The sequence below is a fragment of the Bos indicus x Bos taurus genome, chromosome 10 (assembly GCF_003369695.1).
Source record: "Bos indicus x Bos taurus breed Angus x Brahman F1 hybrid chromosome 10, Bos_hybrid_MaternalHap_v2.0, whole genome shotgun sequence".
NCBI classification, from domain to species: domain Eukaryota; kingdom Metazoa; phylum Chordata; class Mammalia; order Artiodactyla; family Bovidae; genus Bos; species Bos indicus x Bos taurus.
Window position 1 is genome coordinate 45,278,443 of NC_040085.1, and position 23,313 is coordinate 45,301,755.

The following is a 23,313-nucleotide window of genomic DNA, read 5'->3' on the forward strand; positions in this document are numbered from 1 at the left end:
ACTTATCTCATTTAAAATGGCATCAAAACCAGTAAAGTACTTAGGAAGAAATTTAACCAAGTAAGTGAAATATCTGTATAATGAAAACTATAAAACTTCACAGAAAAAAAAAAACAAAACTTCACAGAAATTGAAGAAGACAAACAAATGAAATGATAACCCATGCTTACAGATTGGAAGAATTAATACTGTTAAAATGGCCATACTACCCAAAGCCATTCACAGATTCAATGCATTACCCACCAATATGCCAATGACATTCTTCACAGAAACAGGAAAACAATCCTAACACCCTGATTAACCAAAGCAATCCAGAGAAAAAAGAACAAGGTGGAGGTATTCCCCTTCCAGATTTCAAACTATACTACAAAACCATAGTAAGCAACACAGTATGGTACTGGCACAAAAAGAGACACATTGGAAAAGATTTAAAAAAAAAAAGTTTAAAAAAAAGAGTTGGTCCAAGTATGTTAAGAGGTAACAATCCTAGGTAAATGTGAATTAATGTTAATTCCCCATTTTCCCACTTATTTTAAGTTTATAAGAAGTAGCTTAATGAGATGAATATACATAGCAGAAATACTTTTGGGTCTAAATATCAAAGTTTATTGAAATAAAATATAATCTATAATAAAAAATACTAATAGTGTTACCACTGGTTACAGATTTAAGTGTATTAACAAAAATCTAGCATTTTAATCCAAAAATGACACTATCTTTGTGGTACAATAACAAACATGAAATTAAAAGTTGAATAATACTGAATAATTCCTTCAGAAATATTTTATACTTTCTCATCTTTGTTCAATATGCCCCTTATAGGAGTATCCTCCAAAAGTGAAACTTCTGAAACTTAAGACTTAGTTTTTAAATTCAAATAGTTTTAGCATAATTAGCATATAAAACAATAATTTTCTTAAAAATTCAGTTCAACCCTAAGCTGGGGAGATGCTTTTAGGTGTTTTCATTCAAAAACTGTATTTCAATGCTCTTTTCTATCAACCTCTAGGGCTGCTATTATTCTACAAATGGAATTCAAGCTGGTCATAAAGTAAAACTGATAAATTATTTCAGAAGCAGAAAGGGCATTAAGATAGTAAAGGAAAGAAGGAGAAAAAAATAGGCACTCATACACAGTCTATGTATTTAAACTTTTTGAGAACTCTATTTCAGTTGGCCAGTCTTGGCCTGGTACAGAGATCTATCATAGCAACCTCCGGACCCAAATAGCTGGACAATAAAGTGGAAGAAGAAGAAAACCTTTTTTCTTGTTGTATTTCAAGATCACTTTCTCTGTGGTCGTTACACCATTTCACTTGCTAGGCCCCCAAATACGTGCGACATTCCAATTATTCTGCACAATTCAAGGAAAAAAGACACACGCACTAACTTGAGGAAATGACTTTCAGGGTACCTCTGAAGTTTCACAAGTGATGATTATCCCTTTTGCTGATTGTTGGGTAGCAAGCACACATCAATCTCCGATCATATTATCCTATTTGTAATGTGCAGATCTGTGAAAATAATAGTTATCATTTTATTAAGAAAATAGCATTTTAACAAAAACCACTGGAAGCTTTTCAAATTCTCATCTTTAAAAATCTGCAAAGCTCTAGGATATCCTATATACCCTGGAAAAAAATGGCTATTTCATTCAACTACCATGTAAAAAACAACAAAAACAGACAAAATTGAGAAACATATAGGACAGATTAAATGCCAATCTTAGTCTTAAAACGCATTTCATTAGTTAGAACTGTTCTGCAGGGTATTTCAGTTATAATGCTCATTTGGACAGGTCTTTGATTTGAGAATTTAAATAGGTATTTCAGTTTCCTGAATTCTTATTTAAAGCTATAAGTACATTAGCGCTGAAGAAGCCAGGATCACCTTCAGAAAAATTTTGCTTTGTCTACCATCTAATCTAGGAGGTGCCTCTGCCTGTCAGGATATTGCAGTGAGGATAGATACAAAATCCTTAAAGTTAATTGTGACAAATTATTAAGTGGTTTGAAGGAATTCTTAGAATTAATATCAGACTAAGTAGAGACATTGTAACATAGTACTACAACTTTTTGATCTTTAAATCTACAGTGGTTTAAAGCTTAGGTTTTATGTTTCTGCCATGGTATTTTAACACCTTTTCTGGGACAGTCCTATGCTGTAAAAAAATTTTTATAAGTAGACAAGTCTAAATCTCACTCTTTCTCAGGTCAACAGTATAAAGCTAAGCTTGAGGGAACAGTTGAACACTTTTGCCCTGCATTATGAGTTGAATTTTTTTTTTGAGATCAGAAAAGGAAAGTTAGACATTAGAATCCATCATGTAAAATACATATATGCATATCACAATTTACTAAACTCTAATTTCTAACAGTAGAAACAATGGGATTAAGAAAGAGACATGCATGAGCTAAAATTTAGATAAATCTTCAAAATAAATTAACAGGGTCCTGCAATTTGTCCCTTTAGACTGCATTATCTCTGTATTACAGTATATTTTATTCAAGAAGCCTTTGATTATAATTTTAGTTTTAAAGTGTCACTCCAAAAGAGTAACCACAATTTTTCATGTTTTCTCAAGAGTGTCGGACATCTGTAAAAATGACACTCAATAACTAGAGGACCTAAGAACTGAACTCTGGTTCCAGTTAGTTCTTTTACTATTTTTGGTTACTTTCTAATAGAAATTTAACTGTATATTATCAAATAACATTTTATAGTTAAAAAAAAAAAATAATCCTAAAAAGGACAGCACATAAGAGATCTAAATGAATTTCATCCAGCAAAAAAGTTTACATATATGTATCAGTAATCTGATCCCACTGTACTTTATTCCATGAAGGAACAGAATCTAAATATTTAGATATATTAAAGATACTGGAAAAAATAGATTTTCAATCCTTTTATACTCCTAAGTACTCTTGGTTTTGATTCTGTAGCCCTACAGAACACAAAAGCAACTGTAAAATTCTACATTTGTGGAAGAGGGAATTCCCTGGCATCCAGTGGTTAAGATTCAGCACTTCCACTGCAGGGGGCACGGGTGTGATCCCTGGTTTGGGAATTAAGATCCCACATACTGTGCAGTGCAGCAAAACAAAACACACACTTGGGGAGGAGATGATACCATACTTAAACACAAGACGACTCTCCACACTTTAACAGTATTCAGAAAAAGACTGGCTGTAGAAATATTGCCATTGGGGAAAAAAAATCTACATATTCAAGAGCAAAAGATGTGTAATATTTATAATTATTTCAATAATACCCTGTGCTTATACTATGCCCTATATTCGAAGGTGCAAAGCACTAAAAATGAGCACTCTTTAGATACTTAAACTGAGGCACAGTAAATTTGCTGAAGGCAGGATAAAAGCCAGGTTTTCAGACAAAATGCTTCAGAATTTCACATTTCCCATTCCTTAAAATACAAATTATATGCTATCTTTAATGCCATCTTATTTTAATCAAATTTTAGTAAATTTATTATTAGGGTTTAAGTTGTATGTCCAAATATTTTGTGATAGGTAAAAGCCTTTCCATCATGTTTTACTATAACTTCATTTAATAGGAAAGTTAAATGAAATGCCATCAATTTGCTTTTTTAAAAAAAACAAATGATTTGTTTTAGGACAGCTCTAGAAATTCTTGCCTTGATTTTTGTCCAGTAGAATTTTATAAGTATCTGCTTGAAAGGCCAACATTAATATAGTTCTCTTCTTAAATATATATTTGACTTCTAGTCCTCTTTCCTCTTGAGATGTTTTGCTCAGTGAACTGAGCTGGTTATTCATTGAAAACAAAATGTTACGGTTTTGTGAAAGTATAAAATGGTTAATGTTGGATTCAATCAATCTGATAGTAAACTGCTTGTTAATTAAGCTAAGATCAAGAAGTATGGGGAAGAATTCAAAACATAATGTGGGATAAGTAGTCAAATACTAGAGACATAAGACAAAAAATATATTCCAAAGCCTAATTCTAATACTTAAATCTATGTCTCATTCAACTACTTACTGGACACCTTGAAACATGAAGTAAGTTACTTTACCTATGCACACTGAACTAGCATTTTACAGGAAGCAGCCAAATCCCAGTTTTAACTGTCTCAAATAGCTTGGTATGTGTATGCTTACAATGATGATTCTTAAATTTGAGGAACGTTCCCAGATTCCCTTGAGAATCTATTAGAAGTCATAGATCCTTGCTTCAGAAACACACACACACACACACACAAAACAATTTTTAAGTGTTGATAACACTGTAAATCACAGCACTGTTGATTCAATGGGATTGGTATGAGAACATTTTCGATTCAATGGGATTGGCATGAGAAAATTTTCCTACTGTTAATAAAGACTGATCACTAACATTAAGGAATAGTCTTTGAAAGTACGAGAAAGTTCAATGACCATATCCATTCATTCATCTGCCTCTTTTGCTAGCTCTAATGGTGACTGGTTGATGCAAATGTGCCTCTAATCTAGCCTATAAATCTTAAAAACAAAAATGTTTAAGTTCTAATTTCTGCTAGTCTTATACATGTAACAATTTTCAAGCATTACAAAATACTGTGAAGGAAAGACTAATACACCACTATCAAATTCCAATATACCCAAACCAACAATGAAACGTCTGAATATGTAATTTGTTGACTTGAGCAAAATAAAAACATAATTGCTCTAAATTCTTTTTTACTTTCAAGGATGCAAAACCAGATCTCTAAGAAATTTTTTTAACAGAACATTTAATTTTCCCCCACAGTATTCAAAGTAAACATTTTATCATTATTACTCTTGGTATACCAAACTGAATTCCAGGAATGTAAGAAAGCCCAACTGGGAAATATTACATAGAAAAAGGCTGAATTAACAAACACATTATATTTCTTACTTATTTCTTATAAGTATACATTGACATTTACTTATCTGATAGCAGTACTGCTGGTTTTGAGTAAATTTTTTTTCCTTCAATGGGAATGCAGAATGGCAGTGTTGTCTTTGGAATAAATTAAGAAGACAGTAACAACTAACAGAGGAATAACTTCTACACATATGTTTTTCAAGGGCAATGAATAGTTAAGAATATAATTATGGAAAAGTATGCCTCAAATACATTTTTAAAAATTTCTCAGGATTTATTGTTTTGTTTCCTAATAAAATATAATGCACCGACACTGTGTTTCCTCCTTTAACCAACAGAGTGATATGAAGAATAAACTTGGCCTAAAACTCAACTTGTTTGAGCTAACAGAGAACTGTGTAGCACATCTTATATCTGATTACTTGAGCAATATTTGCATATTTTGGGTAACGGTCAAGAGGCTCACCAAATATTTTGTATGAAAGTTTTATAAGCCAAATAGGTTCTCTGATGACTTATCATGCTAGCATGTGAAATTTGAAGGAATAACAAATGGTATAACATAAAGAAACATGCGATACAGGCAGACACAAAAGATACAGCTTGACCCTGAATATTTCTTAGAATAACTTCATCCATAAATAAGACTTTACTTTTTATATATAGATTTATCCTACAACTGGTCTTGGATCACAGAGAATGTGAAGGACATAGCTTAAGAAATCAAGACGACGGGTTTTTTTGTAGTCTTTCGTCCCCCAGACCACAAAAAGCATTCTCTAAGTGGATGCTCAGGTTAAATTAAGATGCTCTTGAACAGACAAATTTACTGAGGCTTAGAATGTAAATCATGTAACTACTTACAGCAGCAATAGTCTTTTCAAAAATGACTAAAACAAACTTTTAAATATAAAGCATATAAAAAGGACTATCAAGGATAGTTTTCCAAACTATAGAAATACAGGAAAATATGTGTTGCCTCATAATAAAGTTCAATAAATATTCTTTCTGAATCCTAGAAACACTATAAGATGTTATAGGTTATTTGGTTCTTATAAGTTAGAAAAATCTGATTGTTTCTACATAAATTCCTCCAAATTCTTATCTATCATCAAACAGATTTTTAATAATGCTTTTCTACTAGACTCAGAGATTATCTCTGTCTAACATCCCTTCAGAAATGTGCTTTTTTTTGATTTAATAAGTATACTTAATTTTCTACAAAATAAACATGATTTAAATTTTAAGGTTCAAGGTAATTATAGAAAAAGGTAGACACTGAACTATCTCTTTTTGTACATCCCTATATTTACAAGGGCTAGCATCCACTGTGGTTTCCTCTTTATACTCACTTGTCACACTGAATAAATAGTAACTGTGGTCCAAGTAACCTATATTAAAGATTTTAAAACTCCTCAAAATTTTACAACACTACAAAGTTATTAAGATCTGATTTTGATGAGTATTAGTGTTACATAATTTTGCTACTGGAAAAGAAATACAAATCTATATTTTTTTTCCTATCTAAATTAAATCCAAGTTCCATTATCAGTTTCTCAAGGTATATCTAAAATGTACATTCCTAAACAAAGGTAAAGCTGTTCAAGGGCTGAACTAGTCCAATATACAACTGAGGGTTATTTATTCTTATTATTTTTGTCTTTTTTTTTTCTTTTTAAATCTATATTAAACCCCTGGTTTCTCATGGATCAGATCATAATTTAACATTGTAAAAATTAATTTCAGAAACTATTGTGCTAATACTTAGATTTGAGGAAGGAATCAGACAAAATCAATTATCTCTATTCATTGTTAGAACAGAAGATGAAATAGCTTACTAACTGATATGAGTTATGAATGTCACTATGACACAAAATTTGCTGTTATTTACTTATTTGGCTACAAGTGCATTATTTTTCATGAATAACAACACAGCATTTCCAACTTGTAACATGAAACTCCAGCTCATAAAGAGTGTACTCTGTGATTTTTAAAAGTCTGATTGTAATTAAGTAACAACCTTTCCCCTGATAAACATGAACAAAATCCATTGGTAAATCAGGCACAGACGGTATTTATCGGTTTTTCTTCCTTTCCTCCTATGGTTGTTTTTGAAGACATACAGATGGCTCCAACAGAACCCACACTTGTTATAAAATGACACAACTATTTTTCTCCTTTTCCTTTTCTTTATCTTTTTCTCGTGGTTCCTTTCGTTTACGTTCACTGTTTCCAGATTGTCTGCCACTTGATGGAGAAGCTTGCACTGGCTGGCTTTGCTTTAAGGAAAATAAACAGGAAGAAATTATCACAATTTTTCTAAGATGCTTAAGCAGAGTTACCTAAAAAGAAAAACCATGAGAGTGAAAGGAATCATTAATGGAAAAATGACTGCTGCTGCTAAGTCGCTTCAGTCATGTCCAACTCTGTGCAACCCCATAGACGGCAGCCCACCAGGCTCCCCTGTCCCTGGGATTCTCCACACAAGAATACTGGAGTGGGTTGCCATTTCCTCCTCCAATGTATGAAAGTGAAAAGTGAAAGTGAGGTCGCTCAGTTGTGTCCGACTCTTAGCGACCCTATGGACTACAGCCCACCAGGCTCCTCCGTCCATGGGATTTTCCAGGCAAGAGTACTGGAGTGGGGTGCCATTGCCTTCTCCAGGAAAAAAGGCTACTGGTATATAAATTTTTAATGTTATATGGTACCTGCATAATTGCCTCTATCATTCAGAATAGATATAATTAATGTATCCATTATTGTAAGTAAATAAACAATAAATAACATGTAGCATTATACTGCCTGAAGACTCAAATTGAAGACAATTTATGTTAAAGCTTGGGAAAGTTAAAGAAAGTGACACCTTTTAGGCAAACTATAGTAGTTATCCAAGATTTTATTACACATACTATAACAAACAGATTTTAAAAGGAGGGAAAAAGAACCTGAGGACTCGGTGTGAAATGTGTATTCTGTGAAATGAGAGAACTTCAGTGAAAAGCTAACCATAAGATGGTAGGTTTCAACTTTTAAGCTTGGAGTTATCAATATTTGAGCTAGAAATAGAAATGTTATACCTATGTTAATAGAGACCTCTATATTTAAAGTTTCATCATAACTTAAAAGACATCATGCTTCCTAGTACACCTAAATCAAAGGAACAGTTATAACATGGTACTGTTAAACATAAAAGAAGGAGAATATTTTTCTCATTTAATGAGATTGAACTAATAGAAACACCCTAGTCACATTTCCAGTGCTTACAACATTTAACTGGGAAAAGGGAAAAGTGGAAAGGTGCTAATAACCTTTGTTGAATACTCAGCACATGTTAGACACTGGATTAAGTGCTAACATTATTTGCTGTTAACCACAAACCTAAGAGTTAAGTATTATCTTCTACTTTACAAATAGGGAAAACGAGGCTAAGAGAGGTAGAGGACTTTGTCCATGGTGTACCTAGTAAGGGGAGACAGAAGCAGAAAATGCAAATCCACATTTATCTGGCTCCAAAGTCCACATTCTTTCCAGCAGTACCTCATACTGCCTTCTAATTGATAGGAAAGATTTGTTCAAATTGGTTTATATTGTATGAAGCTATTAAGAATTTAATTTAGAAAATCTTGCCATCAAAACCTCAGAAAAAAATTAATTTAACTAAATTAGAAATATATTAAGATAATCACAAACTTAGGACTGTGTCATAAAACCCATGGATGCTAAAATGCTAACAGAGTCAATACCTAACTTAAAAGTTTTAATCTCAGCACACATTTCTTTATTGCTAAAATGATCCGTATATTTAAGAGTCAGAACACTAGTCTTTACCGGGGCCTGTGTAGAAGCAGAAGCAGAAGCAGAAGCAGAAGCAGAAGCAGCAGCTGCTGCAGCTTGTTCCTGTTCCTGGTAATACTGAGAAGCTCGTCGATCCTCTTCTTCTTGGAGTTTCTTTGCTAGTTCCAAATCACTGATTCCTTCAGGTATTTGTTCCCAATTGATCTCTTGGCTCTGCTGTTCTTGTTGTAAAGATAAAGCCATAAGATAGTCCTAAGAAATTAAATGACAACCATCTTTAGCTGTGAGATTTTACCCAAGAACTAATGTGTATAAATACAGAGATTATATCTACAAATCTATGAAAATGGATTTTTAAAAACATACTAGATGTTAAATATAAAAATAAAAGTTTACTATTTGTTTGAGAAATAGTGTAATTTCAGCAATACTGCCATTGTTACCAATATTTTAAAAATTCATTCAAAATTCTCTCTAGCAGCAGTATATAAGGCATTCAAGAAAGTTTATAAAAGAGAGAAGCACATGTCTATAGAAAATTGATACAAAATAAAAAAGCATAAATAGGAAAGTTAAGATTACCATATCATCATCACAGAGTCAACTACTGTTAACAATTAATACATAATTCATCTTGGTTTTCTCTATATTCACATACGGATTCAAACACATCTTCCAATTCCTGAAACTATCATAATCTGTTTTCTTTTCTATTTAATGTCATAAGAGTCTTCTGTTTTAAAAAAATCATAAACACAGATCCAAATTATTAAATAGTCTTCCAAAGACAATTTTTAAAGCCAACGTAGCTATCCATCAAACAATCATATTCAATTACTTAATCATGCTCTTCCTCCTCCTATACACATACTCAGATTATTTCCTATGAGATAAAGTGATGCATCTTTGGTCAAAAGTTATCAGATCAGATCAGTCGCTGAGTCGTGTCCGACTCTTTGCGACCCCATGAATCGCAGCACGCCAGGCCTCCCCGTCCATCACCAACTCCCAGAGTTCACTGAGACTCACGTCCATCGAGTCAGTGATGCCATCCAGCCATCTCATCCTCTGTCGTCCCCTTCTCCTCTTGCCTCCAATCCCTCCCAGCATCAGAGTCTTTTCCAATGAGTCAACTCTTTGCCTGAGGTGGCCAAAGTACTGGAGTTTCAGCTTTAGCATCATTCCTTGCAAAGAAATCCCAGGGCTGATCTCCTTCAGAATGGACTGGTTGGATCTCCTTGTAGTCCAAGGGACTCTCAAGAGTCTTCTCCAACACCACAGTTCAAAAGCATCAATTCTTTGGCGCTCAGCCTTCTTCACAGTCCAACTCTCACATCCATACATGACCACAGGAAAAACATAGCCTTGACTAAACAAACCTTTGTTGGCAAAGTAATGTCTCTGCTTTTGAATATGCTATCTAGGTTGGTCATAACTTTCCTTCCAAGGAGTAAGCGTCTTTTAATTTCAAAAGTTATCCACTTTTATTACAAATTAGTGCTGAATGAAACTTGACTATTCTGTGCACCTCCCCCAGCACACTCTCAAGGTAAGAGAATTATAAATAATCACAGAAGGTATGTAAAAGGTTGTTGCCTGTGAACACCTTATACTATCGATCATCTTAGAGGCATCAAGAAATTGTCCTTCAAATTTTTCTCCTCGATTCTTCAAACTCCACTCTTTGCCAAGTCTTTGATACTTTAAAAATTATTCACTTATTTGGCTGCACTGGGTCCTAGTTGTGGCAAGGGAGATCTTTAGTTGACGCACATGGGATCTTTGATCTGACATGCAGGATCATTTTTCAGTTGTGGCATGTGAACTCTTAGTAGCAGCATGTGTGATCTAGTCCCCTAAGCAGGGATTGAACCTGGGCCCCCTGCCTTGGGACCGTGAAATCTTAGCCACTGGACCATCAGCAAAGACTCCCTTCTTTGTTACTTTGCAAACAATATCATACGTATATTCTCAAGATCTTATGACTAGATTACTGTGGCAATCTACTGCTTTACTACAATCCCTCTGTGCCAATATTTTTTATATACAGTGGTTTAAAAATCTTGTATATTTCTCTTAAATGCCCCTGTATACCTTCTGGAGGAAAATGAGTATGGATTACTATGGCTGTCAAAGCAAAGTTGAGAGTCCTAGAAAGATTAGCATTTGTTTGAATCAAGTATTCTTTTGTCCATTCACAGCTTGCTATTCAAACTGCCGTTACAGAACTTATATATTAGTTGGTAAAACACCTGCCTCCCCAACTGACTGCCAAATCTCTGAGAACAGGACAGAATGATTTATCTTTGTGTCCCCAGGACCTAGTTACAGTGTTCAATACAACTGCTCAGTGAATACTGGCTAAATGAACACAGTCTCTATGTACTTAAATTGTTATCAGCAAAACATGTGCCAACTGTTTAACATAATCATATTTCCGCCTAAGTTAAAGAAAATGTCACATCACTCTTAGACTTCTAGTAATAAACACAATTGTGGCTCTAAGCCTACCCACCAACAAGCAAAAATTTCACCTATCTCAGTTCTAAATAAGAATTCTACCAGCAGTGCAGCTCCCGCTGTAAAAGTGTCTGTCCTCCTTACCTTGGATTCTAAGGCTTAGAACAGCCCCTACTCTTTACCCAGAGCATGCAATCTTGAAGACTCCCTCTGTTCTTTTTTCTGACTAACCAAAATAGATCTCAAATATGTACTCATCTCTTCATCTCTACCACTAAAGCTAAACAAATTGCTACTTTGCTTATACCAGTGTCCTTCCTATGCATTTGCCACGTAGCAGGTTTTTAAAAAGGTAAAGCAGTACTTCCTTCGGCAGCATATATACTAAAATTGGAATGACACAGAGAAGAATAACATGGCCCCTATGCAAGGATGACATATACATTTGTGAAGCATTCCATATTTTTTACAGAAGTAGAAATCTACTGTTGTACATATGAAACATATAATGTTATAAACTAATGTTACCTCACTTTAAAAAAGATAAAGTAAAAAAAAAATAATAATAAAAAAAGATAAAGTAGATCATTGTCACTTCCATGTTTAATATCTGGCATATCTTCCCTCCTACAATTAGAATAATATTCAAACTCTTTACCATGACCTTCACAGTTAAATATAATCAGACCTTCTGAACCAAAGTGTACAATTAATGTAGAATAATCATTTCCCTATTTAGGAAGTAATAGAATTTCACAAGTATTGATATATTAATTAACAAATCTTTAGTTCAAAATTCTGAATAACTAAATTCATATTTGAAAGGAATGAGCATTTATCAATAAAACTATATGAAGATAAAACATATTTACCTGATCTATCTGATCTTGTTGTCCTCTGTATACAGTTTCAGGATCTGAAGGAGGCCGAAGATGAAATTCTGAGTCACAGAAATTTCCATCACCATCAACATTGTGTAGGCTTTCCCAAACAACTTTTTCTTCAGTGAGAAATCCTTGGTCTGTTACCAACAAATATAGTAGACCCTTAATAAGAAATAAGAAAAAGGACTGTTGATTAAAACTAGTTTAAAAAATTTATAATTTAAAAGAAATTCTATAATCTGTTTAAAATATAATTATTCCTACTAATTTCCTGTTATGTCATCCTACTGTATGACATAATAAATAGTAGACCAAGTAGATAACTTTCTCCCTGAGTTATATCCACTTGACTTTGAATATAGTTTGTAATTGCTACACCATAGTATAATGAGAATTAGGAGCTCTTGGCGTCTCAACTAATTCATAACTTATAAACAGCCCCTTGGGGTTTTTTAATCTCCTTTCACAAAATACAAAAATACTAGACAATAAGTCCGTAAAAAATACATCCAATAACAAGACATAGTACAAAAAAATTATATAATATTGCGTATTTCTTAAAAAAAATTAAGCCTATATCACTAATCCAATCCATATCAATTTGCTGCTCTTAATTTATACACCAATGGTATTTTGTACTTTTCTTATTGTAGCACCGAATCATGCTATGCAATGATTATGTTTTCCTCCTTGTTCTCCAGACTATATAGTCTATCTCTTGGCCTACTGTAGGCTGTATCATAAAGCTGGAGTCTAATATTTATTGAATCAATGTATTCATAATGTATTTATAGTCATTATCATAGAATTTAGCATTGATCTCTAACTGTTCATATGCATCAGTTCTAATTCCAATCATATGTAAAGGGTCCCTAGTATAATGCTTGTAAGCAATTTTTTCTTCAGATTTGCCAAGGACAAGACTTTCAATTACTTAGAATTCCCACTGGTTAATATAGTGTTTATAATTGCACAAGAATCATACTTTTCAAGTTTTCACTTATACACAATCTTAATAATTAATAATAAGAAATTCTTTTAAAGACTTGTGGTACAAGTAGCAAAATTACTGAATAAATTCTGAAGCTTTAAAAAAAAACTAAGTAGTTACTCTTGAACATTTACTATGTGTCCAGCACTGTGAGACACAGCTCTTCCTAGAGTACAGTCTTTCCTATTGTCTAGTAGCAGTTACATTCAAGAATCAGCTGTAGACATTGATTAATTTATAAGGTCACTGAAATGTCTACAGCAACATGAAAAGTATTTATAAAGAAAAGCATTTTGGTATAAAGTTTAAAGATACTATTTTAAGCAAAAATTAAGTCCAGGATCATTTTTTTAAAAATCAGGTATGTTCCAATTTATCAAATACTGAGTGCCTGCTATATACTCAGCACTATGCTAAGTGATTGAGGATTCATATCATGGATAGTAATGATCCCACCTTACTCTGGTATTAGCTTCTCCTTTTCTGTGATTCCACAGAATTCTGGACTTAACACTATTACAGCACTTCATACACTGAATTATCATTGTCTGTTTACTTACTTATCTCTACTAATACATTTCAAGCTTGACCTAACATATTTTTAATACCCAGTTGGGGTCTACCTTGTTCTAGGAAAATTTAAGAGCAAAAACTTAATTTTCCACGGAACAAGTCTGACCTTTTGTTTAATACTTATCACAATGCATTTCAACATATTATACAATATATAAGTTTTACAATTTATTCTATGTAGGTCATATATTATTAGATTGGCTGTTTGTTGGGAAGGAACTATAATCTTATCAATAATTTTTCTCCAAATGACTCTTTAGGAAAGGTAAATTCTAGGAGGGTTTTTATGAAAGCTATTACTATCCATAGCACATGAATATTTAAAAGTTTTAATTAAAAGGGTAGTCATTTCTTGCATATCTAACCTATCTTCTTATGGACACCAGCCTCAATTTCTTCCTCTTTTAGATGTTGACATTTATCAAAAAAGTCTATAATTGGTCCACTGACAATAATGCTGGTTATTACTTAACAGTTCCTTGACATAACTGCAGTGTAAAATAGCAAAGCATGTATCCATGCTGTACTGAATACTTTAGGTTCATTTGTTCCTGACAGTCTACAATTAGATCACCACTAAGAATATTTCTTGGGAATTCCCTGGCCGTCCAGTGGTTAGGAAGCAATGTTTCACTATTGTGGCCTGAGTTAAATCCCTGGTTTGGGAACTAAGATCCTGCAAACCATGTGCTGTGGCTAAAAAGGAAAAAAAAATTTCTTGCTTTTGTATTCCAGCACTGCTGTTATATTGTCTAGCCAAAGTTTGCTTCCCTAACCTTAAATCTTTTTCCTAATCTCACTCACCAGTCTCTAAAATATTAAATTCATCAAAAAATACAAAATACATATATTATTAAATTCATAGATTAATATATAAAATGTACATTTTATTATGTGAAAATATATTATTTTTTTTAATGGGCAATTTTAACTATTAAAGACTCAACAAAAATCTATTCTATGTAAAATACTCTAATAATTTCATACAGAGTATATATTATTTGTATTAACAATATACATAAAGCCATCACATTTTGTAAATTGGCAAAACAGAAGAAAATCTAATAATACTGTAATACAAAAGTTAAGTAATTCCAGCCTTTAAAGTACAGAGGAAAGCACTGCTAGTCCTGGTTAACTAGGTTGGATTTGAATTACTTAAAGCCTGGTCTCTCAGATGTAAAGTGGGAATAATAATATCCACTCCTCACAGGGGAGTTGTGAAAATTAAATGAGATAATGATATGGGTACCAGAAAACATAAAAATCTTTTCTACAAATCACAGTAAAAATAAGCCCCATTAATGGAATAATACACTTACAGATACTTTTGACTGACTGCCAATTTATTATAGACTGGTAGTTTATTATTATTATAGGTCCCTAGTTATAGATACCATTTATCTATACAGTGTTGAGAAAATATTCTATCCAGATATTAAATTTATTTTTTGTTGAAAGTGTATCTAGAATTCCATGGAGTGAACTGTGTTTCTACTCTAGGTGTTCTAAAGAGTTTACAGAAGCAGGAAGATACAAAATAAAGTGATCATTAAATACAAATGCAAATGGCCCTAAATGCAAATGGCCCTAAAAATCTCAGGGTCCTTCAAAAGTGAAATGTTAGAAACCTTCCTTTTCCTATTCAGTAAATGATCTTGCCTTCCACGTTATAGAAAATAGAAGTAACTTTGAAACAGTAACTTTCTCTATTTCCTGCCATCAAATCTATAAACCTACCTATAGCCATTGTTGTTATTTGTTGTTCAGTCGCTCAGTCGTATCTGACTCTTTGCAAACCCATGAACTACAGCACCATAGACTTCCCTGTCCTTCACTATCTCCCAGAGTTCACTCAAACTCAAGTGCATTAAGTTGGTGATGCCATCCAGCCATCTCATCCTCTGTCGCCCCCTTCTCTTCCTGCCTTCAATTTTTCCCAGCTTCAGGGTCTTTTCCAATGCATCAGCTCTTCGCATTCAGGTGGCCAAATACTGGAGCTTCAACTTCAGCATCAGTGCTTCCAATGAATATTCAGGGTTGATTTCCTTTAGGATTGACTGATTTGATCTTGTAGTCTAAGGGACTCTCAAAAGTCTTCTCCAGCACCATAGGATCAATTCTTCAGTGTGCAGCCTTCTTTACAGTTCAACTCTCACATGTATATGTGACTACTTTGACTATATGGACCTTTGCAGGCAAAGCGATGTCACTGCTTTTCTTCCAAGGAGCAAGTCTTTTAATTTCATGGCTGCAGTCACCATCCACAGTGAATCTGGAGCCCAGGAAAATAAAATGTCACTGTTTCCATTGTTTCCCCATCTACTTGCCATGAAGTGATGGGACTGGATGCCATGATCTTAAGTTTTCTGAATGTTGAGTTTTAACCCAGCTTTTTCACTCTCATCTTTCACCCTCATCAAGAGGCTTTTTAGCTCTTCGCTTTCTGTCACTAGGGTGGTAACACCTGCATATCTGATGTTGTTGATATTTCTTCCAGCAATCTTGATTCCAGCTTATGAGTCAACCAGCCTGACATTTTGCATGATGTACTTTGTATATAAGTTAAATGAGCAGGGTGACAATATACAACCTTGACATACTTCTTTCCCAGTTTTGGACAGTTGTTCCATGTAAGGTTCTAACTGTTGCTTTCTGTCCTGCATACAGGTTCTCAGGAGACAGGTAAGGTGGTCTGGTATTCCCACCTCTTTAAGAATTTTTCATTTTTTTGTGTGATCCACACAGTCAAAGGCTTTAGTATAGTCAATGAAGCAGAAGTAGATGTATTTTTGGAATTCCTTTGCTTTCTCTATGATCCAATGAATGCTGGCGCTTTGATCCCTCAAAGAATGTCCAAACTACCATATAACTGCACTCATGTCATATGCTAGCAAGGCAATGCTCAAAATCCTTCAAGCTAGGCTTTAACAGTATATGAACCGAGAACTTCCAAATATACAAGCTGGATTTAGAAAAGGCAGAGGAACCTATAGTCATACTCATAGTCTATTCTTTCCCTTCTTTATGATGAAGAGGTCTCTTTTTAAATCAGAAGTCAATCCCTTTCACCTATGAAAATGTCTATCCTTTCTCATCTTCCTTATCTATTTATCTGTTGATGTACACTTACGCTGCTTCATGTCTTGGCTATTATAAATAGTGCTGCTTTGAACACAGGGGTACATGTACCTTTTTCAACTAGGGTTTTCGTCTTTTCTGGGTACACACCCAGAAGTGGAATTGTTGGATCATATGGTAATTCTATTCTTAGTTTTTTGAGGGATCTTCATACTGTTTTCCATAGTAGCTACACCAATTTACTTTCCCACCCACAGTTTACCCTTTTCTCCACACCCTCTCTAGCATTTATTATTTGTAAGCTTTTTGATGACGGCCATTCTGACCAGTGTGAGTAATATCTCATTGTGGTTTTCATTTGCACTTCCCTAATAATTAGCAGTTTTGAGCATCTTTTCATATGCCTGTTGGCCATGTCTTTGTGGAGAAATGTCTATTTAGGTCTTCTGCTAATTTTTGATTGGGCTATTTTTTTTTAATTGAGTTGTATGAGTTCTCTGTATATTTTGGAAATTAACCCCTTATATGACACAACATCTGCAAATGTTTTCTCACATTTAGTGGGTTGCCTTTTAGTTGTTGACTTCCTACACTGTGCAAAAGCTTTTAAATTTGATTAGGTTCCATTTGTTTATCTTTGCTTTTATTTCTTTTGTCTTGGGAGACTGATCTAAGAAAATACTGCTGTGATATATCAAAGAATGTTTTGCCTATGTGTTCTTCTAGGTAATGACCTCGTAGAATGAATTTGGTAATGTTCCCTCCTCTTCAGTCTTCTGGAATAGTTTGAGAAAGATTAAGTTCTTTGTATGTTTGGTGGAATTCTTCAGTAAAACTATCTAGTCTGGGCTTCTGGGGAGTTTTTTGGTGTTGTCATTGTTTAAAAAAAAATTTTTTTTTTTAACAGATTCTGTTTTACTTCTAGTGATCAGTCTGTTCAAAGTATGTTTCTTCTTACTCAGTTTTAGCAAGCAGTAGGTTTATAAAAACTTGTCCATTTTTTCAAGGTTGTCCCAATTTGGTGGCGACATGTCTAACATTTAAGTCTTTAAGTCATTTTGAGTTTATTTTTGTATATGGTGTGAGGGAATGTTCTAACTTCATTGATTTACATGCCATCTGTCCGACCTTCCCAACACTGCTTCCTAAAAAAACTGCCTTTTCTCCATTGTCTATTCTTGTTTCCTTTGTTGAAGATTAATTGGCCATAGGTGTGTGAGTTTATTCGTGGGTTCTTTATCTTGTCCATATCTGGATCCATATATCTGTTTTTGTGCCAGAGGTGTGTGAGTTTATTCGTGGGTTCTTTATCTTGTCCATATCTGGATCCATATATCTGTTTTTGTGCCAATTCGATGCTTCCCCCCGCCCCCCATGCTTTTTGATGACTGTAGCTTTGTGGTATTCTAAAGTCTGGGAGGATTATGCCTACAGTTCTTCTTTTTCTTCAGTGTTGCTTTGGCAATTCTGAGTCTTTTGTGGTCCTAAAGAAATTTTAGGAATGTTTGTTCTAATTCTGCAGAAAATGTCATGGGTTATTTGAAAGGGATTGCATTAAATCTGTAGATTGCTTTGGGTAGTATGTCCATTTCAATAATATGAATTCTTCCATCCAAGAGCACAGGATATCTTTCCATTTCTTTGAATTGGCTTCAATTTGCTTTACCAATGTTTTATAGTTCTCAGTATACAGGTCTTTCACTTTCTTGGTTAGGTTTATTTCTAGGTTTGTTTGTTTGGAGGGGTTTCTCCATAAAATTTTGAACAGGACTTTTAAAAAAATATTTCTGATACTTGTTGGTTTAAAGAAATTCAACACATTTCTGTATATTAATATGGTATCCTACTACCTTACTGAACTTATTTATTAGATCTAATAGTTTTTGTGTGGAGGCTTCAGGGTTTTCTGTATAAAGAATCATGTCATCTGCATAGGATGACAGTTTTACCTCTTTCCTTCCAATTTGGATACCATTTATTTACTTTTCTTATCTGTTTGCTGTGGCTAGAACTTCCAATACTATGTTGAATGGAAGTGATGAGAGCAGGCAGCCTTGCTTTGTTCCTGAATTCAGCAGGAAGGTTTTCAGCTTTTCACCATTGAGTACTATATTGGCTATGGGTTTGTCAAAAATGGCTTTTATCATGTTGAGATATGTTTCCTCTATACTCACTTTGTTGAGATTTTTTAAAAAATAATTTTATTTATTTATTTTTGGCTGTGCTAGATCTTTGTTGCTACGCAGGTTTTTCTCCAGCTGTGGCAAGCAGGGGCTACTGTTTGCTACAGTGCATGGGCTTCTCTTGTGGTGCACAGGCTCTAGCGCACACAGGCTCAGTAGCTGTGGTATGTGGGCTTGGCAGTTGTGGTTCCCAGGTTCTAGAGGACAGGCTCAACAGTTCTGTTGCTTGGGCTTAGCTGTTCCACAGCAAGTGGGATCTTCCCAGATCAGGGATCGAACCTATATTTCCTACATAGGCAGGCAGATTTTTTACCACTGAGCCACCAGGTAAGCTCCTAGTGATAGGTTTTATCAGAAATGTGTGTTGAATTTTATCAAATGCTTTCTCTGCACCTATTTAGATGATCAGGTGGCTGTCATCTCGATTGATTTGCATATCTTGAACCATCCTTGCAATTCTGGAATGAATACAACTTGATCATGGTATATGATCCTTTTTATGTATAGTTGGATACAGTTTGCTAATATTTCATTGAGAATTTCTGCAACTATATTCATCAAAAATACTGGCCTGTAATTTTCTTTTTTTGTGGTATCTTCGTCTGGTTTTGCTATCAGGGGTGGTTTCACAATATGACTTTGGTAGTGTTTCTTCCTCTTCAATATTTTGGAATACTTTGAGAGGGATAAGTTTTTCTTTGTATGTTTGGTATAATTCTCCAGTAAAGCCATCTGGTCCTGGACTTTTGTTTGCCAGTTTTTGGTTTGGGGGTTTGTTTGTTTATTTGATTATAGATTCTATTTCATTTCTAGTGATCATTCTTTTCAAATTACCTGTTTCATTTTGACTCAGTTTTGACAAACTTGTTTACAGAAACTTATCCATTTTTTTTCCTTGGAGAAGGCAATGGCACCCCACTCCAGTACTCTTGCCTGGGAAATCCCACGGACGGAGGAGCCTGGTAGGCTGCAGTCCATGGGGTCATGAAGAGTCAGACACAACTGAGCGACTTCACTTTCACTTTTCACTTTCCTGCATTGGAGAAGGAAATGGCAACCCACTCCAGTGTTCCTGCCTGGAGAACCCCAGGGATGGGGGAGCCTGGTGGCTGCCGTCTATGGGGTCACACAGAGTTGGACACGACTGAAGTGACTTAGCAGCAGCAGCAGCATCCATTTTTTTCTAGGTTTGCTGGCATATATTCACAGAATTTATGAGTTTTTAAAATTTCTACCATATTGGATGTTATTTTTCCTCCTTCATTTCTTATTTTATTTTGGTCCTCTCTCTTTTCTTCTTGGTGAGCCTGGCTAGAGGTGTCAATTTTGCTGTTTATACTTTCAAACAATCAGCTCTTGGTTTCACTGATTTTTTTTCTATTTTTTAAAATTTCTGTTTTATTTCCTCTTTGATCACTATTATTTTATTCCTTCTGCTGACTTCAGATTTTATTTGTTCTTCTTTTTCTTCTCTTAGGTGGAAGGTTCAGTAGTCTGATATTTTTCTTGTTTTTGAGGAAGCCTGTATTACTATAAAATTCCTTCTTAGAACTGCTTTTGCTGCATCCCATAGATTTTGTAAGTTGTTTTCATTGTCATTTGTCTCAAGGTGTTTTGTAATTTCCTTTTTGATTTCATTGTTACTCACTGGTTTTTTAGTAGCATATTGTTTAGCCTCCATGTAATTTTTTCCCCTCATTTTTCTTCCTTTGGCTGATTTTTAGTTTCATACCATTGTGGTCGGAAAAAATGCTTGAAATAATTTCTATCCATCTTAATCACTAAATCTGGTTGACTATATCTCCTAAATGTCTATGGAATCTGTCTACTCTCTATTTCTTTACAATCTTAGTTTAAGTTATTACAATCTCTTACTTGCCTTCCTACAATAGTCTCCTAACTAAATACATGTCCACTCTTGCCTTGAAGTCCAAAGCATCTCAACACATTATTGACCAGGGGATTTTTGCAGAAACTAATGCCTATGGCATTAATAGGTTTTCAGTCAATAATGTGTTAATGTTATATAAGGGGCAGGTGTATCACCACTTCTGATATACTGTTCAGCCATGAAATAAGGTTCACTGAGAAAACTTAGAAGTAGAGAAATAGCAGGATGCACACATTCCCTCAGCTACCATTATCTCACAGAAATGCATACTCAATCCAGAAACAGACCTAATGTACAATGAGTTCTAGGAGAGGGACACTTTCTCCAACCACATAGGAAAACTGCAAATACCTAGATGACATTTAAAGGACCTATAGGTTGGGGGTATGGCCTTGATTAAAAAAAAAAAAAAGGTAACATCTAAAGTTCAATTTTGGGAAGTTGTAAAACAATCACCAACAACACCAGAGACCTTGTTTTCTCAACTGAAGTATCTCACCCCTGCTAATAAGCAAAAGGAAAAAAGAGAGAGAGAAAAAACAAAAGGAATCATTAGGCCATTAGGAGACCAAGGTCTACTTCTCCTTTTCTTTTTGGATGGCATCACCAACTTGATGGACATGAGTTTGAGCAAGCTCTGGGAGTTGGTGATGGACAAGGAAGCCTAGTGAGCTGCAGTCCATGGCGTCGGCAAAGAGTCAGACATGACTGAGCAACTGAACTGAACTGTGGCTTATAGGATCTTAGTTCCCCAACCAGGGATTGAATCCAGGCCCTGGCAGTGAAAGTGCCAAGTCCCAACCACTGAACCACCAGGGAATTCCCTATTTTTCCTTTTAACTGAGAACTCTATAAGATCTGGTATCTATTTCTTGAGCCTTACATCATGCCTCCTATTTTCTATGCTTTAGTCTTTGGCATAGGCCTTCTTTGAATTCCTTACAAAGTTAGGTTATTTCCCTCCTCAGGGCATTGCACACATGCTCTACCTGCTTAGTTAACTGCAACCCCCCTTTTTCCTGACATTCTCAAATAGGTTATAAGTCTAATAAAAGTACTCACAGCATGTCGTATGCAGCCTTTACAGAGTAAATCTCAGTAGAAATGATAACTACTTGTGCAATTATTTAACGTGCTTCCCTTGCCAAATCAGGAGCTGCCTTGCTCAGGCTGCAGTCCTAGTACTTAGCTGAGCACTCAGTCATAATCATGCCCAATAGATATTTGATTAAATGAATTAACAAAATGTGGACTTGAGGAGATAAGGTAAAATAAAGCAAGATGACCTAGCAGTATTTATTATGTAGCAATAATTCTGATTTTGTAGTTCTTTGGCCTTAGATTTCTGAGGAATATGGATAAATCTGGGTCCATACCTATCACATATCTAGCTTAAATAAGACAATAATACAAATAAACCCTTGCTATAACAAACAGCAGAGTAAGAAAGCTAGGACTATACAAGCTATTCCTATATAAGCAAACAAATAATTATTTTATACTGCTTTTTACAGTTCACTGATTAATGTGTTGAAGGAAACATGAAGTCAGATTCTTGACTTCAATAAGCCTGCATGCCTCAACTACTGAGGCTGCATGCCACAACTACTGAGCCCATGCACTACAACTACTGAAGCCTGAGCACCTAGAGCTTATGGTCTGCAACAAGAGAAACCACTGCAATGAGAAGCCCATGACCACAAGGAAGAGTAGCCACCACTCGCTACAACTAAAGAAAGCCCATGGGCAGCAATGAAGACCCAGCACAACCAAAAATAAACTTTTAAAACTTAAAAAAAAAATCACCTGGAAAGCATTTTTAAAAATATTCAACCATCTATGGGGTCACACAGAGTTGGACATGACTGAAGCGACTTAGCAGCAGCTGCAGCACCAAGTCCCACCTCTACAGATTCTGATTTAATTGAGATCATGCTGGGATCTGGGCATTGGGACTTTTTTAAGAGTTCCCTTAAAACTGTATGCTAGGCAGTTCTAGTATACAATCTGGGTTGAGAACCACTGGTTTAAGGAGAAAAGAAGTAGCTTACTGAAGAGTTAGTATTTGAAATGCTTCTTAAACAATAGGTGAAAACTGGATAGGCAAAAACGGGTGAGAATGGGGGCTTCCTTGGTGGTTCAGTTGTAAAGAATCAACCTGTAAATGCAGGGCCATGGATTTGATCCGTGGTTTGGGAAGATCCTACATGCTGTGGAGCAACTTAAGCCCATGCACCACAACTACTGAGATGGCGCTCTGGAGCCTGTGCTCAGCAGCAAGAGAAGGCACTGCCATGAGAAGCCTGAGCACCACAACCAGAGAGTAGCCCCTGCTCGCTGTAACTAAAGAAGGCCCATGTGCAGCAACAAAGACTCAGGACAGCTAAAATAGAAATAAACAAAGTATTGAATCTTTAAAAAATCAATAAATCTTCTAAAGAAAAGAGGGGTGAGAATGTAAACAAAGGGATTAACGAGTAAGAAATGGCAATAAAAGTGCATAAATGGGAAAACATAAAGTGTATAAGGGGATGAAGGGTTATTAATGAGTAGACAGATCATTATGGCTGAAGCAAAGTGTTGGCACAA

At 34.8% G+C, this 23,313-nt stretch overlaps 1 protein-coding gene and 1 non-coding gene across 3 annotated transcripts in view; one reads left to right on the forward strand and one right to left on the reverse strand.

The window, feature by feature from the left end:
• Positions 1–583: 583 nt before the first annotated feature.
• The window catches only part of MINDY2 (MINDY lysine 48 deubiquitinase 2), a 76,594-nt gene continuing 53,864 nt past the window's right edge, over positions 584–23,313 (reverse strand). For both annotated transcript variants that reach the window (XM_027553889.1, XM_027553888.1), the window contains 3 exons: positions 11,994–12,167; positions 8,695–8,913; positions 584–7,145 (listed from right to left, as the gene is read on the reverse strand). In XM_027553889.1, coding sequence (XP_027409690.1) covers positions 7,017–7,145; positions 8,695–8,913; positions 11,994–12,167 — 522 coding nt within the window. In that variant the 3' untranslated portion in view covers positions 584–7,016. The remainder of the gene's footprint in view (positions 7,146–8,694; positions 8,914–11,993; positions 12,168–23,313) is intronic.
• On the forward strand, positions 11,482–11,588 carry LOC113900586. The gene has a single exon (XR_003513214.1). It is a non-coding gene; the product is annotated as a U6 spliceosomal RNA (small nuclear RNA).